At 31.2% G+C, this 10672-nt stretch overlaps 1 protein-coding gene across 1 annotated transcript; it reads left to right on the top strand.

The window, feature by feature from the left end:
- The first annotated feature begins 1369 nt into the window (after window positions 1-1369).
- Window positions 1370-3311, top strand: LOC129943371 (uncharacterized). Its single transcript, XM_056052759.1, has 2 exons — window positions 1370-2899; window positions 2967-3311. Exons 1-2 carry the CDS (start codon window positions 2686-2688, stop codon window positions 3164-3166), a joined length of 414 nt encoding a protein of 137 aa, XP_055908734.1. The 5' UTR covers window positions 1370-2685; the 3' UTR covers window positions 3167-3311.
- Window positions 3312-10672: the final 7361 nt, after the last annotated feature.

Here is a 10672-nt window from a genome sequence, read left to right as displayed (position 1 = left end):
GAAAACAAGTTATTTACTGAAACCTTAAATTTCCTCTTAAGTAAAAATGATTGAATTATTTTTATTAAAAACACTGAGAAGTTGAGTATCAACAACTTGTGTAAAAGCGCATTATGCCAGACTGTGTCGAATACTTTTTCGACATCAAGAAGTATTTTTACCAGACCTTAAGTTACTTTTATGTGTTTAGTAATTCTATGTACTTGATGGATTGTACTGTGATGCAATCTGAAGCCGAACTGCTCGTTTTTGTTAAAATGTTATTATTGGTTAAGTGTGAATTTATTCTAGTTCAAAACATTTACTAATTGAACTCAACAAACTTATGGGTCTGTAACTAAACTATTAGGTAGATTACCATTTTTGACAGGTTTTAAAATCGGTATTTTCTTTGCAGTTTTCCAATTGTTTGGAAAATAGCCAAATATATATTTTTAATGCCATCAAAACCAGCTGATTTCCTTGCTTTAAGATTTCGAAGTATACCTTTGATATCATCCAGCGAAATCTCGTTTTCTGGATCATTTATAGGTGATGAGTTAATTGTCTCAATTGAGTTGCCGACAATTGATTCAATAATGTTATTGGTCATATTGTTATTGGCCATGTGGGTTGCAGAAAATGTTTCTTCTAAAGTATTTTATTTTTCATTGTTCGTGATTAGAACATTGTTACCTACTTTAAAAGCAGGAATGTGGGTGTTTTTCTTCTTTATGATTTAAACTACACTTCAGAAAGGCTTACTTCCTTTATCTAAACTCCCAAGTTTTCGATTCCAAGATCGATTTCTATGGTACCAGATTTCATCTTTTATAATTATGTTGAGTGTTTTTAATGCAACAAGTAAGTTGGGTTCTCGGTTTCTTATCCATTTTCTTTTAACTAAATTTCGATGTTTGATCAGATTTAATATATGATTTGGTAGTAAGTTTATGATCTCAGAACATACTACTCTTTTGGGAATTGATATGTCTATGCTTTCATGAACAGCATTCGTGAAAAACGTGATACTTTGATAAATATCAGATACATCGGAAAATTCGTTTAAAGTTTGTGAGATTTGACAATTTTGAACTAACTTCACGTTTGTATTTAATCCAATCAGCTTTTTTCATATGTAAAATTTCTAAAGTGAGAAATAGGTCTAACGTTGACGGATTTGATCTGCGATTAGATGGGTAGTGAGTAGGATGTGGAGGAAACAGATTGTTGAACGGGTGCCTACAGTGAAGATTATCAAGAATATGTCCCCATGCATTTGCACGCAAGCAACCCCAATTCCTATGTCTACAATCAAAATCGCCACCAATCAAAAAGGTACCGCGTATACTAATTAATTTTCTTATATCATTATTTAAATAATAACGATTGGTGGGGTTGGTTGGACCACCAGGAAAACGCACGGACAAAATGGATGGGCCATTTTCAAAAAGTATTTTAATTCCTATGATTTTTATTAATTTTATATTAACAATAGGAATTATTTCATGTCGGATAGTTTTTTTAACTACCACGGCAACACCGCCCCCTTTCTTTCATCTCTATCGAGACGATAACAAAAATAATTTTTGTTACATAGTTTATCATTAAAGGAAAGCCAAGGTTCAGATAATAAACCTACATCAACATCATGCTTATTAAGAAAAGCAAACAATTCTAATTGTTTTCATCGAATGCTTTTAGTATTCCAACATATAATTTTCACTGATGTTCTATTCATTACTATACAAATACTTAACAGCTAATTGTGCAATTGTGTTAAACTGATCTGCTCTCGATCTACAACTATTCAGCAAAGTTATCATCTCTGCAGGAAGCTTATTTATTTCTTCCATTTAAAAGAGATCCTCAGAATTATTGCTAACAATGTTGTTGGCCCATGTTCCAAACTCATTACAGGCCGACTCCACTAGAGATAATTTCTCTCAGAATACTCATCCTGACATGAAAAGTCTAATGGAGTCGCGTTGTTTCATCTTATGATATGATGTTAGCGATCTCTCTCTGATATTTTGTCTTGACATCGATGTCTGATATCAAATTTGACGTTTGAGTTTTTTTTTCCTTTTTTGTGTGTGGATGACATCTCAATTTCATTATTTTGTGTGTCTCAAACCAACAAGTATTTATTTGGCGCGAACAAAAAAAAAAAATTATCGTGTTAAAAAAAGTCGGCATTTGCAGTTTTTTTTTATTAGATTCATATATTTAAAAGGATTAAATCAGGTAATAACACATTTTTATACGAAATGCGTTTTTGACAAATCCTTTTAAACAGCACAATCATGAGTGAGTGGAAACTTTCCCAGAATGAAACCAAGCTCCTGATAAACTTGTACAGCGAAAAGGAGTGCTTGTGGAACTACAAGAGCAACCTATACAAGAGGAACGATTTGAAGAACAAAGTTTGGGCATCCATATCCCAAGCAATGAACAAGGACGTGTTCGATGTTAAAAAAAAGTTAAAAATCTTCGCTCAGCTTATGTGGCTAAAAAAAAAAAATTACAGATTCTCAACATTCTGGTGCTGGAAACGAGGAAGTTTATGAGTCTCACCTTTTTTATTTCAGTGAGTTTTCATTCTGCGTAAAGCACAGAACAATTTCTCACTGGTAAGTAATAAACAACTTCATAAAAATTATAAATGAACAAAAAAAAATGTAGAACGATACACTTGAGAGAGCTATGGAGGCTGTAAAGACTGAAGAGGCTGTGGAGGGTGTGCAGGCCACTGCTGATGTTCTTGGTCTTTCCCAATCAACATCTAAACGAATGCAAATAGCATCGACGAGGCAGTCATCGGGCTGGCGAGGGGGATCCACATCATTATCGAGCGCCCGAAGTGCAAGATACGCGGACGCCATAGCTGCCATTGTACAAAGTACAAATTCTCGGCCAGGTAAACAATTGCTTATTAAGATGACTTCTTTTTTGTGTATTTCAAAGGTTTTTAACTTTTTTTGCAGAACGAAAAACTAAATATGAAAGTTTTGGTACCAGTGTGGCCAGTCAGCAGAAGCTATGGCTGAATTACAACAAGTTCTGTCAAGGCATGTCGCTACAGCGAAGAAGTATAGCTTCGCACTCATCCTTATCAAGCTCAGTGGAAGGAAGTGATCTTCTTCAAAGTGCAATGATAAACTCAGATTTATTTGATCAGTTTTAAAAATTATTTTATCTTTAAATTCTAGCAATAATAATTTAACTATAAATAAGTGATTTTGAAAAATTGTGTTCATTGTAAAAAAGCAAATGTGTATCAAAGTGTCGTTAATAGAATTACCTTATACAAAATAAATTTATACCACCTAAACGGATTTCAATTTTAATTTTATAATTTCTAATTTCAGGGAATTTTGGCAAGGAAGATTGTTAAAAAAAATGTCGGATTGTTATCAAAACTAACGTGATGAAATGTTGTTTTCACATATTTAGTTTTTTTTAATTTTATCTGGCATTATTTATATTTATTAATAAAAAAACATTTTGAAACAAAATCAAACAAAAAATCAGTATTGCAACACGGGGCTTAATTCTTCATTTTTGTGATCGCACATAAGAGCAAGTTCGTGCAACCACATCGTACATATTTTTTTCTTATAAATTAAGTAAAAAAGAATTTACAGAAATTTTGATAGTCTTTTCCTTGATCCCAGAGTAAATCCTTGAGCAAATGTTGCTCAAGGTCATGGGCGCCCCTTAGTGTAAGGAAAGGATTAATCCAAAAACGATGTTTCCGTTTAGCTTCCTGCTCTTCGCTCATTTCTAACTCTTCAAGATTTTCCAACACTTGCAGAGCTTTAAGTATACGAATTGCACCATGTTCACGCATTCTTTTCGCCATCGCCCTTAACCAACCGTATACAATTATTATTATTATTATTCTTTCGACAAAACAAATTATTATTAAATTGAAAAACAAACGAATTTCTACACAAAAGCCGAAAAATTGTGGGAAGAATTTGTTTATTGTTTGACGTTTGACGTTTTTCAGAGATGAATTCACTTTAACCTCTCTTGCTCAAGACATAAACTGCCCAGCGAAGAAAAAAAAAACTTCTAATTTTAATGTCAGAGATCTGGTTGGCGATACAGATATCAAGTGGAGTCGGCCTATAAGCCTTTTGCAATTTTGTTTTTTTTCGAAGAAAGCTTTTCTCTCATTTCGAAAAAGCTCTTTCTACTCATACAAGAGAGATCAATGGATTACACTTACTCGTCTCATGGTTGTCAGAACAGATTGCGCAGTGGGTCTTGATGTGACAATTTTTTTTCTCCGTGCCCGAACATCTGACAGTTGACGCACTGTGTACATTTTGTCTTTTGGTGGCGAGCATTTTACTTGGGTTCTAAAAATCGATTTAACATTTTTTTTAAGATCATTGAGTCGAATGGAAGCACGTTCAGGGAACACTATATACATGATGTCAATGAAATATTCATGTTATTTTTTTATTAGTTTAACATTAACAAATTTTAATCCAAGATTAATAAGTTCAGACTTTAATGTGTCGATTGGCATTTCATCGAGACCAAAAAGAATGACAATGAATGACAAAATCCTTATTTGAATCGATAGTACGGCCCATATAAGTTAATGTTTGAAGATTATTTCATGCAAATGTTGACTTTGACTGCGCCTCAAATAGTCCATCCGCTAACTCCAATTTGTTCATACTCTTTCCAACGTTTCGGCCGGTATCTCACGAATAAATGCTTCAATGTAGTTTTGCAATGCGTCAATTGAAGGGTTCTTGTCTGTATAGACATGAACTTTAACATATCCCCACAAAAAATAATCTAAAGGCGTTAAATCGCACGATCTAGGCAGCCAATTAACGGGTCCCGAACGTGAAATAAAATGTTCACCGAACTCGCCTCTCAAAAAGCCCATTGTTGCTCGTGCTGTGTGGCATGTGGCACCGTCTTGTTAAAACCACATGTCATGCAAGTCCAGCTCTTGCATTTTGGGCAAAAAAAGTTAGATATCATCTCACGGTAGCGCTCACCCATTCCCAGTTGCGTTACGATTCGCATCATCTTTGAAGAAGTACGGTCCAATGATGCCACCAGGCCATAAACCGCACCAAACTGTGGCTTTTTCTGGATGCATTCGTAGTTCTTGCAATGCTTCTGACTGATATTTACTCCAAAATAGATAATTCTAGTTATTAACTTACCCGTTGAGGCAAAAATGAGGGGGTCGATTAAACTGTCCATAAAATGGAAGAAGAGCGCGATGATAATATAATTCAATAATTTGCAAGCGTTATTCGTTTGTAAGACGATTCATGGTTAAATTATAGACTAAACTGAAGCTGTTTAAACCAGTGTTGCCAAAAAGATAATACTAGCTAAAAATCACCCTATATTTTTTAAACATGTGCTAAATTTGTCAGATTGAAGCTTTTTCAAAATGATATTGACAAACTAACCAATTGGTGCAAAACAAGCCAGTTAGCAGTAAAAATGTATACATTTCAGAGTTTTTCGTTTACCCAATGAATATATTACGAACAAAAACTGATACTACCTCCAGAATAGTTTAATGTAACAAAAAATAAGATGATGACTTGTAAAATTTTAAGAAAATCAGAGTAACGTCTTTTTAGTAAAAAATTTATTTTAGATCCGAATATCTTAAAAAATTCTTGCTTTTGCCTTCAAAATAATTTAATCTTATAAAAATATTATTTTTATCATTCAGTAATAAATAGGTGCACGTATTTAAATAAATCAGATGATTTATACAAAAATAAATCTACAAAAAATACTAAAAAAAAAATTGGTAAAAATTCATGTTCCATTCGAATATCTCAGGAATAAATTAATATTGCTTCGACAGAAGGGCACGGTACATGAGAAGCTTTCGGTCATCGTTATAGTTTATTTAACCTAAACATGGGTTCTTGTGTTTAGTTGTTGATTCAAAAAATGAGCAAGAATAAGGGGCATTAGGTGTCTGTTGATGTGCATTCGTAATGCATATGTATGTTTTGGAAAAAAAAGTTGTTGGAATAGAAGCGAGTATAAGCATCAAAATCACCAAGGTTGCAAATTTCAAAATAGGTTTTATGAAAAAAAAATTGCAAGCTAAAATGATGATTTTTTGCTTATACTGTTTTAAAATTTCCATATTAATAAACTTTGACAGGGCAGCGCACACAATTCAATACTGTATTAGATATATTTTTTAGTGAAATCTTATAGAAACCGTCAACTCGGGAATGTTTTTCTAAGTTTGATAAAATCAACAAGAACAAAACACATAATTTAAGCTTTGATTTTTAACATGGGTGTATTTTGTATCTATATTAAATAAGCAATAATGAAAACAAAACATACAAAATCTTTTACCAGAAAATACGTTAAATCATGTCCGGGAACGTTCCCGAAATGACCGTTCATGAAAAGACGATTTGAAATAAGAGCATCCTTTGATTATACGGCGGCCATCTAAAATGCGATCTGACTTTGTCAATAGGAACATATTTGAGGTTTCTTTGTCATTTCGAGTAAAAAAAAAAAGAATTTCATCAATAATTAAATCAAATAAATACGTTCACGGAATGACGGACTATTGATGTACGCTCTAGGAATAATGAATAGAAAGGTACTTAACATTTAGATATAATTTATTTGACGAAAAATACTCTGACAGCCGGCTTTGTTATTGTTCTCTCCTCGACTGACGTTTGACACCGAACGGCTGGATTTACTTAAAATTATTTTTTATCGATATTATGTTCAATGACTTTTGCGGTATTGGACAAACTATTTTTGCATTTTTATAGTTCAAAATAAATAATCTTTTAGCATCCTCTCTAAAACTACATTAACTTAACATACTTAACATTTAGATATAATTTATTTGACGAAAAATACTCTGACAGCCGGCTTTGTTATTGTTCTCTTGATCGACTGACGTTTGACACCGAATGGCTGGATTTACTTAAAATTATTTTTGATCTATTATCGATATTATGTTCAATGACTTTTGCGGTATTGGACAAACTATTTTTGTATTTTCATGTTCAAAATAAATAATCTTTTAGCATCCTCTCCAAAAATGCATTAACTTAACATACTTAACATTTAGATATAATTTATTTGACGAAAAATACTCTGACAGCCGGCTTTGTTATTGTTCTCTTGATCGACTGACGTTTGACACCGAATGGCTGGATTTACTTAAAATTATTTTTGATAGATTATCGATATTATGTTCATTGACTTTTGCGGTATTGGCATTTTTATAGTTTAAAATAAATAATCTTTTAGCATCCTCTCTAAAACTACATTTTGTATAAGAAATACGGTGTTTTGAGTAACGACCGCAGTTAAATACCTTATATTTTTCAATTATATTTTGGACTTGTTGTTAAAGATTGTAAATAATGACGCGTTCCCGAAATTATTTCCTATGTGTGTATATTAATTTCATTTAAAATTCACCTTATTAATAAATTATATTGTTTGATGGACACACAAAACAGGTTAGTTTTAGTATTTTATTCGCGCATTTAAAATTAATTGACAATTCGCTTAAAGGTTTCATTTTACAAATATAGGCTCTGCGCATTTTTGATAAATAGGCAGTGAGAAATAATGGAAGTGTGGAAATATTTTTATTGGAACTCCTTCCCGCCTTAACCTTCCGATGCCAAGTGGGGTTACCCCACTACTTTTTTAAAAAACCTCAAAAGAATACTTTTTTCAGTTTCTTTTTATGTAAATTCTCGATCTTTAATATATTATAATAATAGATTTTTAGTTTCATTACTGTTTTTTTATAAAAGGTGATGGGACGATGAACAACAGTAAATGTAATTCACTAAGGCAAATAAGCCTTGCCTTCGGAAGGTTAAAGCTTTGTATATAAAAACTTCAGTACTCTTATGGATATATTTTTAGTTCATTGATGGTTGACAGGCGGCGCTCGGAGTACTGAACATTTGTTGAAGTTAAGTCAAAAACCAAGTTGAGGAAAAGAGGTGGTTGTATTATTGTCACTTTTGTAAGAAATCAAGAGAGGAAGCAAACAAAAAATATATTTGTTTACGTTTTTTTTTGGGTGTTGTCATGGAGATATTCATTTGTATTGAACTATGTAGGTTTTTTTCTTGGATTTTATTTCAAATTTATGAAATCTAAAATAATTCAAATTTCTCTTCAAAATAAATACATTGTTCTGATATTTTAAACATTGTACATATAGTTGTGTGGATGTGTATATTTAAAAATAGGCAAAAGATTTTTGTTTTTTTCATTTATGGAAAGAAACAGTACGTTAGGTATATGTATGTACATATGTATATAGGTAGGGAAATTCAATTATGAGGCAGTTATATGTATGTAGGCAACAGTTAGGTAGAATTTTGTTACTCGTAAGTTGGTTCAAGTCTGAAAACACTCATTGGCTAGTGTTTTCAAATCTTCACCTATCCAACGATTAGCTTGCATTTTTTAATTTGTACCTTTACCTATGTATGTACGTATTTGTACATATAGCTTCATTTGTGTCAAAGGTTGTTCGTATTTGGTATCCTAGTGAATTGGTAACTGTAGGTTGACTTTTTCTTAAAATTTTAAGAAATGTTATTAACGGATCTTGTATTAAATAAATTAAATTTGACGACAATAGTTTCAACTGTCCTCGAAATATTTTTGGTTAATGTTAAGTGTTTTATTTTGTTGAAAAAAGGTGTCAATTAGATACTTTTTTAAATTGTACCTAATGCTAGAAACAATTGGTTTCAAGCAAATATCTTCATTTTTGCCGAGATACTCGACTCCAAGTCAATTTAATTTTACAAAAACTGATCTATATGTTAAAAAAGTTGTTCTTATTTGCATTAACAATTATAACTAAAATAATAATAGAAATAAGAAAAAGCTGGGATGCGACCCACACTGATAACTTCAAATCCCGTCTGTCGATTTGCTTGCTTAAACCTTTTACAAAATATTCAAAATAATATTTTGTGTAAGAAAATAATTTGAAGTCAATTTTTTTTTTGTTGTAAATTAAATTAAATTTTTCTAAAAAATTAACTAAACATTGCCAACAATATTTTCCATATGATAAAATAGTTTGATTTCAAAATCTTTTTTTTGGTCAACAGGATTTTTTAGTCGAAAGCCAATTTTTACGAATTGTGCGTATTAATCTTGCCAGATTTTAAATTTTACAAAAAAAACTGACTGTTTTTTTTATTAAAAATTTACTGAATGTCGAAAACAATATTTGTTATAAAATGAAACTAGTTTGAAGCCAATATCTTACATTTTTGAAACTAGATGTCGAAAACGTAATTCTTTCTGTGAGAATGTTATAAGAAATGTTCCCAATTTGTCTAATTAGGATTCCTATATCTGAATAAAATAATAATGTAACGTTAACAGTGTTGTGTTTCTTTTATTGCTGAGTCCTGTTATTAAGGTTTTTAATTGAATTTGTTGTGTGTTTACATTTCCTACGACTTTTTTATAACTTTCGATTAAGTTATGGTTAATTATGACTTGTTTATTCATTTATTCTGTTACCTGTTTGGTGTTTCTATTAAGATTATTTAAGTGTTTATAAATATCTGTAGCGTCCTACTTGCCCATTGTCCCTGATATTTCGATTATTATTTTTGTAGATATGTGGTACTCAAATATTTAAATCCTGTTTTGCTAAAGTAAGTTCCCTATCTAGTCTTTAATATTCGTCCGTTTTTGGTTCCAAATTCAGTTTATTTATATTCAAAAGTATTTAGACAGCAAGCTTTTTTGTGCACATTCAATTGAAAAAGCTTTTTCTTTTTGTTGTTGTAGTGCAACAAAATGCTATGTTGTTTTAAGCCTTGTGTATGCCTTAGCGACCTAAGTCTATTTGCCATTTGGTAAGGATAACGGTACATAAGACAAAAAACAAAGCAAATGAACTGATGATTAGCGTTATTAAGAGTATTTACACACATTTTCATTGCATCAAATGTAAATTGCAAAGGCGTTGGAGTTTAGTCGGATTATTCAAATCTATATCTATATCTATACTATTATATAAAACCGAAACCATTTTAAAGTTTGTTACGCACGATCTCGGAAAGTAGTAAACCGATTTATTTAAACTACATTTTTTTAGTTTCTATATTGTTATGAGAATGTTTATGGATTTAATTTTTTTTCATTAATTATTTGTCAAACTTAAATATTATTAATTTTACATTTTTTGTCCATTTTTTTTTTTCATTAGTTGACTTATACAACTACTCATATCTTAAAACATATACAATAATCGACAATGATTAGCATTCCTTCATAAAGTCAATATTGTTGCGCAAATTTTAAGCCTAATATCACTTCTAAGTTAAACATACAATCTGAGAAATAAATAATAACAAATTATAGAATTACAAACTTTTTGAATTCATTTTATCCAGAAAATTAGATTCCATCACAATCGCGTCTTCGCTGCTTTGTTTCATTTCATTTTTATTTTTATTTTCTTCCCATGCTCTTTCTCTCTTAATATGTGTTCCATTTAATAGTTACGTTTTTTCTTTTTTCTACCTACCTACATATTCAACACACATACTCTAATTCTATGGTCACATCGCTGAGCAGTGTGGGCTCTTTTTTTTAAGTTACTATGGAAATTTAATTCACTACATTGCCGTGCACATGA

This window comes from Eupeodes corollae, chromosome 1 (genome assembly GCF_945859685.1).
Source record: "Eupeodes corollae chromosome 1, idEupCoro1.1, whole genome shotgun sequence".
Classification (NCBI taxonomy): Eukaryota; Metazoa; Arthropoda; class Insecta; order Diptera; family Syrphidae; genus Eupeodes; species Eupeodes corollae.
The sequence above is the reverse complement of the archived record's forward strand: the minus strand, read 5'-3'. Positions and strand labels throughout refer to the sequence as shown.

Bases quoted from the DNA above. Each gene is read 5' to 3' on its own strand.
- LOC129943371 (XM_056052759.1), top strand. From the start codon at position 2,686: ATGGAGGCTGTAAAGACTGAAGAGGCTGTGGAGGGTGTGCAGGCCACT. The intron at 2,900-2,966 runs GTAAACAATTGC...CTTTTTTTGCAG, and splicing joins AAGTACAAATTCTCGGCCAG to AACGAAAAACTAAATATGAA.